The sequence below is a fragment of the Gymnodraco acuticeps genome, unplaced genomic scaffold (genome assembly GCF_902827175.1).
Source record: "Gymnodraco acuticeps unplaced genomic scaffold, fGymAcu1.1, whole genome shotgun sequence".
Lineage (NCBI taxonomy): Eukaryota > Metazoa > Chordata > Actinopteri > Perciformes > Bathydraconidae > Gymnodraco > Gymnodraco acuticeps.
The window spans coordinates 15001-34626 of NW_022990731.1; the positions used below are offsets into that span (position 1 = coordinate 15001).

The 19626-nt window shown below is 41.6% G+C and overlaps 1 protein-coding gene across 1 annotated transcript in view; it reads right to left on the reverse strand.

The window, feature by feature from the left end:
• mtrex (Mtr4 exosome RNA helicase) overlaps positions 1 to 19172 on the reverse strand; it is a gene marked incomplete at both ends in the record, with an annotated part of 32028 nt that extends 12856 nt beyond the window's left edge. The window contains 9 exon segments of the mRNA XM_034231811.1: positions 638 to 748; positions 2606 to 2685; positions 10861 to 10992; positions 11233 to 11347; positions 11452 to 11550; positions 13284 to 13408; positions 15229 to 15319; positions 16374 to 16548; positions 19060 to 19172. Of these exon segments, the coding sequence (XP_034087702.1) occupies positions 638 to 748; positions 2606 to 2685; positions 10861 to 10992; positions 11233 to 11347; positions 11452 to 11550; positions 13284 to 13408; positions 15229 to 15319; positions 16374 to 16548; positions 19060 to 19172 (1041 nt within the window).
• Between the last annotated feature and the right edge of the window lie 454 nt (positions 19173 to 19626).

Consider the following 19626-nt stretch of genomic DNA (forward strand, 5'->3'; position numbering starts at 1 on the left):
AAGAGGGGACACATGTTGATGTAGAAGAGACATGAAGAAGAGGGGACACATGTTGATGTGGAAGAGACATGAAGAAGAGGGGACACATGTTGATGTAGAAGAGACATGAGGAAGAGGGGACACATGTTGATGAAGAAGAGACATGAAGAAGAGGGGACACATGTTGATGTAGAAGAGACGTGAAGAAGAGGGGACACATGTTGATGTAGAAGAGACATGAAGAAGAGGGGACACATGTTGATGTAGAAGAGACATGAAGAAGAGGGGACACATGTTGATGTAGAAGAGACATGAAGAAGAGGGGACACATGTTGATGTAGAAGAGACATGAAGAAGAGGGGACACATGTTGATGAAGAAGAGACATGAAGAAGAGGGGACACATGCTGATGTAGAAGAGACATGGAGAAGAGGGGACACATGTTGATGTAGAAGAGACATGAGAAGAGGGGACACATGTTGATGTAGAAGAGACATGAAGAAGAGGGGACACATGTTGATGTAGAAGAGACATGAAGAAGAGGGGACACATGTTGATGTAGAAGAGACATGAAGAAGAGGGGACACATGTTGATGTAGAAGAGACATGAAGAAGAGGGGACACATGTTGATGTCGAGGAGACATGAAGAAGACGTACCTTGATGAGTCCTTCAGAGAACAGGATCTCGATGGTTTCCTTCAGGATGGGCAGCAGGCCTCCATGATGGATTCCTATGCCTCTCTTCAACAGAGGAAGCACATGCTCCACCTGCAGGGCAAACGCAGCGTGAGGTTTCAAAACAACATTATGGAAAATGCCCCCGCGTCACCGATCCTGCTGAAGGTGTCACTCCTTGTGTAAAATGCTTTTATTTATTTTACTATTATTAATTTATTTTTCATAATTATCTTATTTATTTCCTTATTTTAACTTGTAACCGTTTTATTTTTTTATTTCTTATTCTGTTTAACCATATTATTTGTCATTTGAATGGACAAGTCCTTACGGTATGTCTTGATTTGTAAAAAACTATAATGAACATTTTTCAAATAAGTCAAGGTTTGAGTTTGTTTACAGCAGGGGGGTCAAACTCAATTTCATCGCGGGCCACATTCGTATAAAGGTTGCACTCAAAGGGCCGGTTGTAACTATATAAATATATAATATATATCAAATAATGTATTATATTACATTATTGCCTCTGAATTGGATTATTATCGGATAGGATAATAACTTAGTAATTAACTACGAAAGCAGAATTCCAGGGCAAATAATTACAAGTCTCTTCAGTGCACATGTCACAAAACGAGATGCATTGTGGGACATGTAGTTTATGGGCAACCTTCTTCTGTAAAGTGGCATGTAACCGTATATAATACACTTATTATATTCTTTGCAAGCTCTTGCAGGGCCACATAAAATGAAGTCGCGGGCCGGATTTGGCCCCCGGGCCTTGTTTTTGAGACCCCTGGTTTACAGGGATTTAAAGATATAATAATAAATTACATTTGTATAGCGCCTTTCAAGGGACCCAAGGCCGCTTCACATGGTGAACAAACAAACAAACAAAAGGGGAAAGTTCTTATGTTTATCAGTGGATTTGAGTCTTTTCAGACCATTTGCACAAAAACCTACAGAACACAGAAGGGAAGGGAAAAGCCCCAAAAGCCCATTAGGGTCTCTTCAACCCGTTGAGCCCTGAGCCTGTTTTCCAGGTCTCAGGCTCGAAAAGGACATGCCCAGAACAAATGACCATATCTTCCCTTCTAAAAGGGTTAAATTAATAATCTTTGTTCTCAAAGCAATGATAAACCTGTGAGCTGGATGTAGAAGAGTCAGAATCAATATAGATGTTTTTTATTTTAAAGTAACTTCAGATTGAACATAGTAAAAAACTGTAAATTATTGTGTCCGTCCAAAAATAAAACATGACTTAAAGTGAAAACCACCCTTGAATGATGCGATGGTAGACTACAAGCTTTAGGAATCCAAACTATAACATATAATAAGTACCCTGTATCAAGATTGATGCAAAACAAGTGACCTTTGACCTTTTTAGAGAGGTTTAGAAAGAAAAAAAACACCTTTGGGGTCATTTGGCGTTTCTCTTGGTCGATTTTGATGATTGACATCTCTTTCTAACCAATAGAATCGAGGGGGAGGTTCCTAAAATCCATCTAAACATTACCCATTGGTGAACGAGTGATGCGTAGCCAGAATGCCCAAAACAGGAAGCTGTCATACACTCTGGTGGCTATCGTAGCAGCTAATATGAAATCTCCGTTATTGACATAAAATTGGAATGATGGATTATCAGGAATCATTTCAAAGTGACGGACACATTGGATTAACCTTCAGCAGCGTGTTTGTCGTTTTAATGCCATTGAACACGACTTTTGATCAGAACAACAGCTAAGGTGAGAATATCTCCGTGAAGCTACGTGTTTTTCGCTTCCCCTGTGATCGCTCAGTGATGATACTTATGTCTGGAATCTGTGGAGTCTCAGTTTACCGGGGGCATGGGGCTGAACTGGTTAACAAGGTGACAACTCGGGGGGAATTAGGAAAATGTGGGTCTTTATATCAAATGTTTTGTATGAGATGTTTTGTATTACTCCTCCTCACCTGAGGGAGTTTCTTATCCTCGTCCGACAGACAATCAATGGCGTTGCTGAACACTTCCTCCACCATACGCTTCTCTTCATCTGCAACAAAAAACAAAGTGCATTTGTTAAAAATCTTCTCAAAGCTTTCCAGTAAACACACACACACACACACACCATGTATACATCACTTCAGGGGACATTACATTGACTTACATGCATTTCCTGGAGACTTATCCTAACCTTAACCATAACCAACACATGCCTAACCCTAACCAAGTCTTCACCCTAAAATTAATGACTCCCCTTATGGAGACCTCCAATTTGTCCCATAACACACACACACACACACACACACACACACACACACACACACACACACACACACACACACACACACACACCACACACACACACACACACACACACACACACACACACACACACACACACACACACACACACACACACACACACACACACACACACACACACAACACACACACACACACACACACACACACACACACACACACACACACACACACACACACACACACACACACACACACACACACACACACACACACACACACACACACGTTTTAGAGAGAACATTTCACAATAACAGTCAAGAAAAGTGGCTCGGTTATTTCACAAAGTCTCAGATGTAATTCTTCTTGGCGTGTTCGGTTAATGTGGAACAACTTGGGAGAGGTTTTTAGGCTTGCAGGAAAAGCGAAACCACGACGAGGTTGAGCAAGAACATGTCAATTCTCATTTATTTTATACGATTTAGCCACAAAACTGTCACTTTAAATTGTTTTTAACCACTTTTTGCAACTTACAAATATTCATATTGATCAATTAATTCAAATGAGTGAAGCTGAGGTTTTAAGAGGATACATATTTCCATATGTCTCGCCAGCACTTTATTATTGTAATGTAGTGATGTATGATTACTGAGCTAATAGCACTGCACTGTTTGCTGTGGCTGGTTGCTATCTGCGTCTTCGTCATGACGTTATTCTGGGAAACCTTCCCCATCATGTTCGACAGGAACTCCATATTTATTTTTATTTCAGATGACCTCAGAGTCAATGGGACTTATTCTAATACTTGAATAACAAAGTGAAACCACAGACAAACGCACTGGAGGCAAAGATATATGCATGGCTCAAGAGAAACAGCCCGATAAAACAAAACCTAACATCCACTTTATTTTAGGAGCTCCACATGCAGAGGACTCTTTAAAGTAGAGACACTACATACTGATATACACCTGAACATCAGCAGGAGAGGACTCTTTAAAGTAGAGACACTACGTACTGATATACACCTGAACATCAGCATTAGAGGACTCTTTAAAGTAGAGACACTACATACTGATATACACCTGAACATCAGCAGGAGAGGACTCTTTAAAGTAGAGACACTACATACTGATATACACCTGAACATCAGCAGGAGAGGACTCTTTAAAGTAGAGACACTACATACTGATATACACCTGACATCAGCAGGAGAGACTCTTTAAAGTAGAGACTCAAAATACTGATATACACCTGAACATCAGCAGGAGAGGACTCTTTAAAGTAGAGACACTACATACTGATATACACCTGAACATCAGCAGGAGGACTCTTTAAACGACATACTAGATACACCTGACATAGCAGGAGAGGACTCTTAAAAGTATAGACACTCATACTGATTCACCTGAACATCAGCAGGAGAGGACTCTTTAAAGTAGAGACACTACATACTGATATACACCCTGACATCAGCAGCTGAGGAGAGACTCTTTAAAGTAGAGACACTACATACTGATATACACCTGAACATCAGCAGGAAGAGGACTCTTTAAAGTAGAGACACTACATACTGATATACACCTGAACATCAGCAGGAGAGGACTCTTTAAAGTAGAGACACTACGATACTGATATACACCTGAACATCAGCAGGAGAGGACTCTTTAAAGTAGAGACACTACACGTACTGATATACACCTGAACATCAGCAGGAGAGGACTCTTTAAAGTAGAGACACTACGTACTGATATACACCTGAACATCAGCAGGGAGAGGACTCTTTATAAAGTAGAGACACTACGTACTGATATACACACCTGAACATCAGCAGGAGAGGACTCTTTAAGTAGAGACACTAACGTACTGATATACACCTGAACATCAGCCAGGAGAGGACTCCTTTAAAGTAGAAGACACTACAAGTACTGATATAACACCTGAATCATCAGCAGGAGAGGACTCTTTAAAGTAGAGACACTACATACTGATATACACCTGAACAGCAGGCAGAGAGGGACTCTTAAAGTAGAGACACTACAAGTACTGAATTATACAACTGAAACATCAGCAGGGAGAGGACTCTTTAAAGTAGAGACACTAACACCTACATACTGATATACACCTGAACATCAGCAGGAGAGGACTCTTAAAGTAGAGACAACTACGTACTGATATACACCTGAACATCAGCAGGAGAGGACTCTTTAAAGTAGAGACACTACGTACTGATATACACCTGAACATCAGCAGGAGAGGACTCTTTAAAGTAGAGACACTACATACTGATATACACCTGAACATCAGCAGGAGAGGACTCTTTAAAGTAGAGACACTACATACTGATATACACCTGAACATCAGCAGGAGAGGACTCTTAAAGTAGAGACACTACATACTGATATACACCTGAACATCAGCAGGAGAGGACTCTTTAAAGTAGAGACACTACATACTGATATACACCTGAACATCAGCAGGAGAGGACTCTTTTAAAGTAGAGACACTACGTACTGATATACAACCTGAAACATCAGCAGGAAGAGGACTCTTGTAAAGTAGAGACACTACGTACTGATATACACCTGAACCATCAGCAGGAGAGGACTCTTAAAAGTAGAGACACTACATTACTGAATATACACCTGAACATCAGGCAGGAGAGGACTCTTTAAAGTAAGAACAACTACATACTGAGTATACACCTTGAACCTCAGCAGGAGAAGGACCTCTTGTAAAGTAGAGGACACTACATACTGATATACACCTGAACATCAGCAGGAGAGGACTCTTTAAAGTAGAAGACACTACAATACTGATAAATACACCTGAACATCAAGCAGGAGAGGGACTCTTTAAAGTATGAGAACATACATACTGATATAAGCACGCTGAACATATAGCAGGAGAGGAACTCGTTAAAAAGGTAGAGACACTACATTACTGATAGACACCTGAACATAAGCAGGAGAGGACTCTTTAAAAGTAGAGACACTACAGTACTGATATACACCTGAACATCAGCAGGGAGAGGGACTCTTTAAAGTAGAGACACTACTAACTGATATACACCTGAACATCAGCAGGAGAGGACTCTTTAAAGTAGAGACAACTACATACTGATATACACCTGAACATCAGCAGGAGAGGACTCTTTAAAGTAGAGACACTACATACTGATATACACCTGAACATCAGCAGGAGAGGACTCTTTAAAGTAGAGACACTACATACTGATATACACCTGAACATCAGCATGAGAGGACTCTTTAAAGTAGAGACACTACATACTGATATACACCTGAACATCAGCAGGAGAGGACTCTTTAAAGTAGAGACACTACATACTGATATACACCTGAACATCAGCAGGAGAGGACTCTTTAAAGTAGAGACACTACATACTGATATACACCTGAACATCAGCAGGAGAGGACTCTTTAAAGTAGAGACACTACATACTGATATACACCTGAACATCAGCAGGAGAGGACTCTTTAAAGTAGAGACACTACATACTGATATACACCCTGAACATCAGCAGGAGAGGACTCTTTAAAGTAGAGACACTACATACTGATATACACCTGAACATCAGCAGGAGAGGACTCTTTAAAGTAGAGACACTACATACTGATATACACCTGAACATCAGCAGGAGAGGACTCTTTAAAGTAGAGACACTACATACTGATATACACCTGAACATCAGCAGGAGAGGACTCTTTAAAGTAGAGACACTACATACTGATATACACCTGAACATCAGCAGGAGAGGACTCTTTAAAGTAGAGACACTACATACTGATATACACCTGAACATCAGCAGGAGAGGACTCTTTAAAGTAGAGACACTACATACTGATATACACCTGAACATCAGCAGGAGAGGACTCTTTAAAGTAGAGACACTACATACTGATATACACCTGAACATCAGCAGGAGAGGACTCTTTAAAGTAGAGACACTACATACTGATATACACCTGAACATCAGCAGGAGAGGACTCTTTAAAGTAGAGACACTACATACTGATATACACCTGAACATCAGCAGGAGAGGACTCTTTAAAGTAGAGACACTACATACTGATATACACCTGAACATCAGCAGGAGAGGACTCTTTAAAGTAGAGACACTACATACTGATATACACCTGAACATCAGCAGGAGAGGACTCTTTAAAGTAGAGACACTACATACTGATATACACCTGAACATCAGCAGGAGAGGACTCTTTAAAGTAGAGACACTACATACTGATATACACCTGAACATCAGCAGGAGAGGAACTCTTTAAAGTAGAGACACTACATACTGATATACACCTGAACATCAGCAGGAGAGGACTCTTTAAAGTAGAGACCTACATACTGATATACACCTGAACATCAGCAGGAGAGGACTCTTTAAAGTAGAGACACTACATACTGATATACACCTGAACATCAGCAGGAGAGGACTCTTTAAAGTAGAGGACCACTACATACTGATATACACCTGAACATCAGCAGGAGAGGACTCTTTAAAGTAGAGACACTACATACTGATATACACCTGACATCAGCAGAGAGGACTCAGCAGGGAGAGGACTCTTTAAAGTAGAGACACTACATACTGATATACACCTGAACATCAGCAGGAGAGGACTCCTTTAAAGTAGAGACACTACATACTGATATACACCTGAACATCAGCAGGAGAGGACTCTTTAAAGTAGAGACACTACATACTGATATACACCTGAACATCAGCAGGAGAGGACTCTTTAAAGTAGAGACACTACATACTGATATACACCTGAACATCAGCAGGAGAGGACTCTTTAAAGTAGAGACACTACATACTGATATACACCTGAACATCAGCAGGAGAGGACTCTTTAAAGTAGAGACACTACATACTGATATACACCTGAACATCAGCAGGAGAGGACTCTTTAAAGTAGAGACACTACATACTGATATACACCTGAACATCAGCAGGAGAGGACTCTTTAAAGTAGAGACACTACATACTGATATACACCTGGACATCAGCAGGAGAGGACTCTTTAAAGTAGAGACACTACATACTGATATACACCTGAACATCAGCAGGGAGGACTCTTTAAAGTAGAGACACTACATACTGATATACACCTGAACATCAGCAGGAGAGGACTACTTTAAAGTAGAGACACTACATACTGATATACACCTGAACATCAGCAGGAAGAGGACTCTTTAAAGTAGAGACACTACATACTGATATACACCTGAACATCAGCAGGAGAGGACTCTTTAAGTAGGACACTACATACTGATATAACACCTGCAACATCAGCAGGAGAGACTCTTTAAAGTAGAGACACTACATACTGATATACACCTGAACATCAGCAGGAGAGGACTCTTTAAAGTAGAGACACTACATACTGATATACACCTGAACATCAGCAGGAGAGGACTCTTTAAAGTAGAGACACTACATACTGATATACACCTGAGTATCAGCAGGAGAGGACTCTTTAAAGTAGAGACACTACATACTGATATACACCTGAACATCAGCAGGAGAGGACTCTTTAAAGTAGAGACACTACGTACTGATACTACTGTTGCTATGGTGCACATGACAAATATAACCTTTAAAATCCTTCACTTAAAAACAAAATTTCAAGTAAAATTAAATCATAATTTTTCTAGGAAAACTAGTCTTTTTAGGCAAATTCTCGAAACCCATGAAACTGAGATATTATCTTTGGCCGTTTGTATGTTTAGTTTTTCTAATGAGCTCCTTGGCAGCGCTGACAGAAACAGGCTTTCAGTTTGGGAAGAGCTCGGTATTAAAAAACAAACTCGCTCATTCTAATAATGTCACAATGCAGGGGAAACAAACCGAGATGAGTTCGCCTGAAGAGCCCGAAGCAGGTCGACAAGTTCAATCTGTTGCTGCCTCCAATTGTGCAGAAGTGTGTCTTTTCATGAAGAAACTCTACTCAGTGAGATGCGTTCATGCTCTCACTCTTTGCGCAGGATTTCTCAGCTCCCTTCCATTAAAGGTAGTCCTATTCTTCTGATTTTCAGGTTCATATTTAGTGGCTGTACTGTGACATATTTCCATGCTTTTAATGTTCAAAACGATCACAATTTGTCACTGAAATGTAATTGCTTCGGTGCTTTAGTGTGCCAAGACCAATTCTGAATCTAATTAGAACATTATCATTGCTTAATATGCTGACAGAGACTTTAGAACTGATAATTGACAAGACAATAAGAGAAAAGTGTATATAGTTTTAAAAATATGAATACATTCTCATTTCTGGCAGACACAGGAGAAAGAATAGAAAATATAGGCGCTTAATTATTCATTTTCGATAAATCTGTGATTATTAAAATGTCATTAAAATGGTGAAAAATTGCCACAGACAATTTCTCACAAGTCCAAGGAGAAAACTTCAAGTGTCTTTTCTTGATTAACAATACAAATCTTTAAGACTTTAGGTTAAATACCATGTAGTTAAACAAATATCATTAAACTCTCATACTGGAGAGGCTGCACTGGAAGCAGAGATGTGTTTAATGGATGGGATAAAGACATTTTTTGAAGATGCATTTGATTTGAGAGAATTCACTGTCAGGTAGAACGGCCTTATCAACACACACTCACCTGTGTTAAAGTTAAACACATCTGTATGTAGAATAGCCGGTAACACTTTATATTAAGGTACACACATTCATCAACTAGTTGTTAATTAACATGCATGTTACAGTATATTGGCTCTTTGTTAGTCAGTATAAAACACTTATTAATGCCTTATTCTACATGACCTTATTCTCCCAGTACAAGGCCATTAGTTAAGAGTTTCCTCAATAACCCTCTAATGAGTGCTTATGTATTGTACGTAAGGAAGGAGCGTTGCACGGTGTATCGATACTTGAAAGGTACCGCGATACCCTGCCGTTAAAAACGTTACGATTCCTCCGTTTCATTAGTATCGGTACTTTAAGAATGACGGGGAAAAGTACTCCGGTGAGAAAGCGCTGTTTTAATAAGAGCCGGCTCTGCTTCCACTCCCTGCACTGCAGCCGTGCCTGCAGTCCCTCCCTCTCAAGCACGCTCTAAGTCCCTCCCCTCTCAAGCACGCTCTAAGTCCCTCCCCTCTCAAGCACGCTCTAAGTCCCTCCCCTCTCAAGCACGCTCTAAGTCCCTCCCCTCTCAAGCACGCTCTAAGTCCCTCCCCTCTCAAGCACGCTCTAAGTCCCTCCCCTCTCAAGCACGCTCTAAGTCCCTCCCCTCTCAAGCACGCTCTAAGTCCCTCCCCTCTCAAGCACGCTCTAAGTCCCTCCCCTCTCAGCACGCTCTAAGCCCCTCCCCTCTCAAGCACGCTCTAAGTCCCTCCCCTCTCAAGCACGCTCTAAGTCCCTCCCCTCTCAAGCACGCTCTAAGTCTCGCCCCTCTCAAGCACGCTCTAAGTCCCCTCCCCTCTCAAGCACGCTCTAAGTCTCGCCCCTCTCAGCACGCTCTAAGTCCCTCCCCTCTCAAGCACGCTCTAAGTCCCTCCCCTCTCAAGCACGCTCTAAGTCCCTCCCCTCTCAAGCACGCTCTAAGTCCCTCCCCTCTCAAGCAACGCTCTAAGTCCCCCCCCTCTCAAGCACGCTCTAAAGTCTCGCCCCTCTCAAGCACGCTCTAAGTCTCGCCCCTCTCAAGCACGCTCTAAGTCCCTCCCCTCTCAAGCACGCTCTAAGTCCCTCCCCTCTCAAGCACGCTCTAAGTCCCTCCCCTCTCAAGCAAGCTCTAAGTCCCTCCCCTCTCAAGCACGCTCTAAGTCCCTCCCCTCTCAAGCACGCTCTAAGTCCCTCCCCTCTCATGCACGCTCTAATGTAAACACACCTGTATGTAGAATGGCCACACACACACACACACACACACACACACACACACACCTGTATGTAGAATGGCCTTATGAACACACACACTCACCTGTGTTAAAGTCGAGCTTGGCCACCTGCAGAGCGTACGCCTCACACTCCTTTTTGCTGAAACTGAAGATGATGACAGGCTGGAAGTTCCTCTCCATGATCATCTTCACGATTTTAAAAACGCTGGACGGACCTGAGGAAACCAGACATGGGAGAATTAATTAATTAAGATGTACATTGGATTTTATAATAGAGGTTTTCAGACACAGGACGCAGCTTAAAGAGCTTTGGAAGTCCGTCAGACAAACAGAAAATATGCTCTGTGTCTCTAATAATGTGGTCGATAAAAGCTGCTTCCCCAATTTCATTGTCAGCGAGTTTAAGGCTATTTAAAAGGGTAAAGTGGGACAGAGTATTTTCTTTTTAACCGTACCTCTGGTGCCTCCTTTCCTTCGCGGGTCCCACTTTCCTCCTCCACTTCCCCCAGAATCCCCGGCGTCTCTCAGCACCTGCATGGCCGTGTTGAAGTTATCCTCTCTGAAGTCTCCCTGAGGAAAGAAAACATTTAGTCAGTCAGAGTATTTTTAAACACGAGTATGTACTTCTACTTGAGGATGTGTGTACTTTGCCCTCTCTGTTAAGGTGTCCTTACGTTCTCATCCACAACCAGGTGGAGTCCGTCGCCCCCTGATGGGAAGATGTAGTGCTGCAGAGGAGTGGGACGGTACTCAGTGTACACGACATGGCATGGCTATGAAAACAGAAACAAGGCATTAATTATGTTTAAAAAAGGTGATTAAAACACAAATGTCCCCTTGATCCTTTTCTATAGACCAGTGCTCATTTTGGCAGCCATTTTAGATTTAGTCTGGTGGTTATTAGTTTAAGTCACATTTTAGTCCTTCATAGTTTTAGTCGACGACAACTCAAAACGTTTTAGTCGATGAAAAATCATTACATTTGAATCAACTTTTAGTCAAAATGTTCTCTCTTTAAACTAATTCAGTTAAATACAGGTATCTGAAATTTAAATCAAAGTGACGGTATCAAGTGTTGAAATTCGTAAAGCCACATTTCACTCTCTTAACACTTTACTTGTGTAATTAGTGACGTGTGCAGATTCCCAACTAATTCAACCAATGACAGGGATGCATTTCGACAGACAAGACGGACGATTGGGGGAAAATATGCTGCATTTTGAATGTCCGAAAGTCCACCATTAACACCTAAGTCCCGTCATAGTTTTTATTATCAAGAATCTATTTTTAGCTCGTCGTCGTCTCGTCTTAGTCGTGTAAAAAAAGGTCGTTGACGAACATTTTTCGTTAGTGGTGCACGATAATTATCGGTCCGATATTAGGAATTATGACGTCATCCCGATAAACCCGATAAAAGTATTAATAGCCCCGATAATATACAATATATGTTTTGGGTAAAAAAGAAAGAATACTGCGGTGTGGGTGGATTGGGATGAGGGGCGCTTGTTTTTCACTCGGCTCCTCCCGTTTGGCCAGTACTGTGGTATTAGTGGTTTAGGAAGAGGGGAGTTCTTCACAAATCCAGCGCTCCCTAACTCGTGCCTGGCTGTGACGTAAATGGTGTGCGGCCGTGAAGCCAGGACAGTAAACAAACATGTCGCCGGTAGTATGGGACTATTTCAAAGCTTCAGAGTTAGATAGTTCGCTTGCTATTTGTATTAACAAATGCAGAAGTTCCACGAGGAGGGAGAAAGGCAACGAGCTATAATACTTCCAACCTGATTAATCACCTGAAACATCGCCATCGCTACGATGGTGTGTTAAAAGCGCACGAAGACGCCTGCGCTGCTAAACTAGCGGCGAATCCAAAGCCAGCTGCAAAGGCACCGGGGCTTTTACCTATCCACGAGGCTTTTGGAAAAGGCAAGAACTTTATTTGGGAAAATAAATATGGTCACTTTGAAGAGTCAAAACTGTTCTTTGTTTTGTTCATAGTAGTAATGCTCATGTCATTTGCTCACTTTTACCACCAGGTGTGCAAAAACTACAGGTACATTTAATATATATATATATTATATTATTATCGGTCTTGAGAAGCAGGAAGTTATCGATATCGGTTTAAAAAAAACAATATCGTGCATCCCTACTTTTCGTCATTGTCTTCGTTGACGAAATGAACACTGATATTAGACCAGTGTTTCTCAAAAGTGTGGTGTGCAAACCACTGGAGGTCCGTGAGTATATTAGTAAAATTTCCCATTTGAAATAAATAAAGTTAAAAGTGTTTCTCAAAATGTTTAAAAATGACTAGTATAGGTGGCAACAGAGACACAGTCAATGAGTGCGTAAACAACGCAATAAACCGTATTTCATTTTGTTTCATATTCTGTTCTTGAATGAAAGCGTTTCTGAAACACTGATATAGATGGATAAATGTTACCTCCTTATATCGAGAGGGACGTTAATTGCCCTCATGATTGTAACATGTGCTCGTTAAGCATCACACCTGCTTGTGAAGGTGGCAAATCCACTCTGCAAACTGCTTGGCGTTGGGGATGGTGGCCGACAGGAAGACGTAATGCACGTTATCAGGAAGTAGAATGATGGTTTCCTCCCAGACAACACCACGCTCTGAAACACAGAAAGCAGAGGAATGTATTTACTTTTTAAAGCAGAGGTGGGGAACCTTTTTCCTCTCAAGGGCCATTTCAATTTTCACAACATCCTCCGAGGGCCGTAGAAATGATTGAACTCAACCTCTGCTAAAAAAAAAAGCAAAAATCACAACCCTTTCATTTCGCATTTCTTTCATGCTGTGCAAAGAAAAAGCAACCTCTTAATCCAGATATTTGATTTCCAATGTTTTTATGTTGCTTATGTGCCATTATTATTTGAGAGTGTGTAAAAGGCGTACGGACCAACATGCAGACGCTCATAGCAGGTACTTTGAATTCCAGGAATTGGCTGGCTTTACACCCACGTTGCTATCAGAAACAATGCCCGACTGTTTTGGACGTAATATGGTCGGTGTTTACATTAGCATCGCTAACACTCAGAGCTAACCTGTACTGGAGAGCATGTGTGTGAAGAAGCAGGAAGTAAAAAGGAACTCACCTTGTGGTATAACCGGCAAGAGAGAAAGCCTTTGAGCTCCAGACTGTTTCAGAGAGAATCCTTGATAATCCATGATATGGCGTTTCATCACGGCAGCATTTAGTTTAGACGGTAGCTGCCGGGTCCCGCATGAGCTCAGACCCCTCCTTTAATTTTTTTAAGCTTTACGGCCCGTCCACACTACAGCTTCGACAGCTTCAAAAACGGTTTCTACGCGTCTGCCCACTTTGAACGCGTATGGGGTATCACTTTGAATGGGGTGACATCACTTTTCGCCGAACTGCATTGTGGGAAGCAGAGCGGAGCTTTCCTGGCGTTTCAGGCTTCAAAGGTTGAGCAATGTTCAACTTTTGAAGCTTCTGAAGCTTTCGGTGGAAGCGTCAGCCAATCAAATCATATGCCAGTACAAGCTCTAGCCAATCAAAGCGCTGCTTGTGTGTCAGGGGCGGGAGATTCATGTGATTGGTTGTTGGTCGAGCTTCAGACACGCCCAGCTCCAAGCTTTTTTTGAAGCTGTAGTGTGGACAGCCGTTATACCCAAATCAGCACTTTAGAAACAGGAAGTGAAATAGAGGGGTATGAGGCATGGCTAGAATTATCTGTTTGGTATTTTGAGCAAAACACTTCATAGACATGATTTTTATATATTTGTGTATATCTGAGACCTGTGCTATTGCCTAAAGATAGCATGATAGGTGACCTTTAAACAATAGCTTACGACAGGCCGTGGTATATGGACATTATATCACAGGTAAGGGGCGTTGTTCGGCCCGACGCGAAGTGGAGGGTCGACATTAGTCATAGTAGACAGACAGCGTTGATCGATTATTCGGCTATTATTATTTGACAGTTGCATAACAATCTCTCAACTTGTTATTGAGCTCCTGTTTTATCGACGTCTGAAAGTCTATGACCAGCTTTATCCTGACACCAGTCTTCAAAGCACTCAACTGCCATTTTGTTCTGTTTATTTCCAGTTGGTCTACCTGCTCTTCACGTAGCTCTGCATGTCGTCGTTTAGGTGCTTTCTGGAGATAGCAGGCACTGCTCAATCCACTCCTCCATAGCAAGGCCACCCCGGAGGTCGAAAGTTAACCTTAAATGTTTCCATGTTAAGCTTTGTTAGTTAGTTTCGTAACGGACGCAATGTAACTGTTGTAGCTTTTTCTCAGGCGCGGAGGGATACATGACTTGTTGTGAAAAGTAACTAGAATTCTACCCGTGATATAAGCTCATTATATCACGGCTAAGAACCAATCAGATTGCTTGGTTTCATTTATCCGTTTTATAATCTCAAATAACTCATGATGAACTGCAGGTGTGTATCCCGTCCTCACCTAAGTCTCTCATGTAGTGGATCTCATCAAAAACGACCCAGGCAACTTCCCTCATGATCTCAGAGCCTCGGTACAGCATGCTCCTCAGGATCTGGGAGAAATAAAACATTCATTATGTCAGAAAACCTCTCAGTGCTGCACATTTCCCAAACTCTACTGCTTTTGACAACATTACCACAAGAAATATCGTACTCTGATTTCTTAGCTGGATAGAGTGAGTTGTTTCAATAAGTAGACCCTCCAGAAAAACGCGATTCTGCGATCGTGTGGAGCTCACACGAGAGAGAAAACACCAAGATGAAAAAATCTAATCCATCTCATTTACCGACGATCATTTCTGCTAAAGACCGGGCAGAGCAGTACCCCGATGTCTTGCACGAAAGTGGGGAGAAACTATTCTGCACCCCGTGCAACTGTGTGTTGGAGCATAAGAGAACATCGACGGTGACGACCCACTTTGATTCATTCAAACATTCGAACATGCTTTCTGCTGCTGCGGACAAGAAAGCCAAACAACTCACGTTCACCGAGGCATCGACCTCCAAAACCCTTTCGAGGGCTACAAGGAACGAGGTGAGTAGCCTACAAGATTGAAGCTGGTCAGATAACGAGATGTGTGTGTGTGTGTGTGTGTGTGTGTGTGTGTGTGTGTGTGTGTGTGTGTGTGTGTGTGTGTGTGTGTGTGTGAGTGTGATTAAAATAGCCCTCTTGCTTTTACAATAGATAAACATTGAATGTGTTTAATTGAATAGGAAAGGGGTTTAACGTTAGTGGCAGGTTGTGTGTGAGAGAATAAATAAGACAGCCCAATATTTAAAAAAAAATCTATTCTTTTTCGCAACTTCCCGCAATTTCACCGCATAAAAACCCCCGCATGTTTAATCGCATAATCAAGGATTTTAGCCCGCGTTTTTCTGGAGGGTCTAAATATGCAGTGGAGGAAATAAGTATTTTATCCCGTGCAGATTGTGTAAGTTTACCCACTAACAAAGAATGAACAGCCTGTACATTTAATGGCTATTCATTTGCTGATTCTTTGCTCAATTTATTGATTCAGAAGATTTAGGAAATTGTTAAAAATGTCTGTTATAATTTAAATAAAGGTGATATTTTGTCAATGTGTTAATATCTCCACGTTCTCTCACCTCTGTGGTCATGACGAGGCAGGAGGCGGTGGGGTTGATGGTGACGTCTCCCGTCATCAGACCAACATCCTGGAACTCCTCGTACATTTCTCTGTATTTCTGGTTAGAGAGAGCTTTGATGGGGCTGGTGAAGATCACCCTCTGCTTCTCTCTGAGCGCCAGGGCAATGGCGTATCTGCAAGAAGAGATGGATTAACTGAAATGTAGTTATTTAGGAGAAAACCTCAGCAAGACAGTAAATACAAACATAACCAAATCACTAAACAACTAGAACAGGGTTCCTGCAGGTTTCACCAACTCAAATTAAAGGGGACCTATCGGGCTATATTAGAAATATATATTGTAGGGCCATACCTATATAAAACAGTTCCCCCACTGTAGCCATGCCTCATGCTGCTCAAACCCCTCTTTTGAAGCCCTGTTAGAGAAGCAAGGATTGCGGGTCCTTAGCTTGAACAAAAAGAAAGAAGAGGAGGCGGAGCTAATGCCTGATCAGAATTCTACCGGAGATAAAGTTAAATTCTGCTGTGATAAAACGCCATCCTGTTCTAAACCACATCAAGGATTATTTCTGAAACAGCATGGAGCTCAAATGCTTTTTCTCTCGCGGGTTTATCACAAGGTGAGTTCTTTTTTTATTTCCTGCTTTTCAAACACATGCTCTCCAGCAGGGGTTCCCAAAGTGTGGGAAGGTGAGCCTCCCCTCAGAGAACATAATCACAGCCGCGCCCCCCTCCCAATTATTATTGCTATTATTATTATTGTTGCTATAATGCAGGGGTATTGAATTGCATTTCAAAGAGGTCCAGTGAGAGAAAATGTCATAAAATGCTCTGTTTTCACTGCCTTTCTGTTTTTTGATTGGCTGAGCGTCACTTCCTTAAGACATTAAACAATAGCTTTTTTAAACCTCTTTATCTTTATGTTTTAAACATGTTGAGGTTAAGGATGGCAGCTTCCTCATACGTTGCACTCGGAGAGAAAGTTGAGTGCCGTATGCTTCCTGGAAAAATGCATTCCTCGTCAAAAACTCAACGGAATATTTTAATTAAATGACAGCAGCTGCTTATACCTGCAACTGTGGAAGTAACAAACAACATCTCGTGTCCTTACTGTAACACGGTCATATTTGTTTATTTCTGCAAGCCCTAATATACACATTGATATGCACTCGTGTCCTAAAGATCTCTACATTTGTATTATACATTTCAATAAGAATCATTCGGGGTTCATACACTTCTCCATGACTTCTCCATGACCTTTTCCTCATTTTCCATGACCAAAAAAAAATGACCACTGAAAATGGTTTATTTGAACATGGAACAGGAAATAAGGTCTGATATGAAACATGTAGTGCCGATCTGAAACAGCTTACTAGCTTCTACTCGCTAAAGCAACTGCAGTCAGGGAGGCAAAGTCATCAGGTATGAAAAAGGTGACAAGGACCCGACCCCTGACCCCACCAGGAATATCGGCTTTAAAATAAGGAATAACAGGATGTTAGCAGTCAGAACAACTAAAGCAGCAGGTAGTAATAACAGAAACGCCAAAGAGTCACATCTAATAGAAATATATAAAAGCATTTATTTTAATTGTGCAGCAGTCAGTTTATAATTCTGGCAGCACTGTTGAGCATTTTGAAAATGTATTTTCATGCCTCTGTGCAAGGCTTAGTCTTTCTATCTGTATAGCCAGTGGTGTGAAGTAACTAAGTTCATCAACTCAACACACTTTTTAGTGTCAGGATGGAACCCTTGTCCCATTCTGCAAACAGAATCTACCTACAGGTACAAATAAATAACCTGAACCTGAAGGTACATGGTGTACTTCGACTCCACTACAGTTCAGAGGTACATGGTGTACTTCGACTCCACTACAGTTCAGAGGTACATGGTGTACTTCGACTCCACTACAGTTCAGAGGTACATGGTGTACTTTTCCTCCACTGCATGTATTTATACCTTTAGTTACTTCACAGATGTGGATGAATGATGTGAAATCTAATCAAGTGTTAAATCAGACTTTAGTTCCACCTGGAGTAAATCCACCAGCTACCCTGCAGTATACAAAGTCATTCAAACTAGCTGCACCTTTACCAGCTTTGAGAACACTTTCATGATCAATCATTATAAAACATATCATATATATTATTCTGAAATGGACCAATCTGCACAACGACTACTTTCACTGTCGCTACTTTCACTATATTTTGATGAGAATACTTTTCTACTTTCACTTGAGGAACATTTTGAATGCAGTACTTTTACTGTAACAGAGTATTCCTACACTCTGGTACTTCTACTTTTACTCAAGTACAAGATCTGAGTACTTCTACTTTTACTCAAGTACAAGACCTGAGTACTTCTACTTTTACTCAAGTAGAAGATCTGTGTACTTCTACTTTCACTAAAGTACACGATCTGAATACTTCTACTTTCACTGTCGCTACTTTCACTATATTTAGATGAGAATACTTTTCTACTTTCACTTGAGGAACATTTTGAATGCAGGACTTTTACTGAAACAGAGCACAATAATAATCAAGCCTCCAGGAGCAGATGAGCCTGAGGGCTAATAGCTCCTCTTCAGTCTGCTGATGTTTCTGTGGTGGCAAAGCAAAGTAAAAAAGAAAAAAGACCTGTAGTCGAAATGCGGCTTAAGAACGCTTTATTTTTAAGATACTCACTCAGCACAGACGGTCTTTCCAGCCGAGGTGTGAGCCGACACCAGCACAGACTGGTTGTTGTCGATGCACAGGAGGGCCTCGCGCTGGAACGGATCCAGAACAAAAGGGTACTCCTGCAAGACGAGGAAGACATGGTTAAGGTTTAGTGTTGACCTAATCGTGACGCCTGTAGTCAACACACTATAACATTACATTACATTGCATTTAGCTGACGCTTTTATCCAAAGCGACTTACAATAAGTGCGTTCGTCCAACAAAATACAACTTGAAGAAAACAGAATCATAAAGTACATCAGGTTTCATAGAGCCAAACATTTCAAGTGCTACTCAACTGGCTTTAGGTAAGCCAGTCCTTTATTAGTATAAAAGTGCTTCGTTAATAGTTCTATCGCTCGAAGTGAAGTCGAAAGAGATGAGTTTTCAGTCTGCGCCGGAAGATGTGCAAGCTATCTGCCGTCCTGATGTCAATGGGGAGCTCATTCCACCATCCTGGAGCCAGGACAGCAAACCCACGTGTTTTTGCCGATGGGAACTTGGGTCCCCCTCGCAGCGAGGGTGCAACGAGTC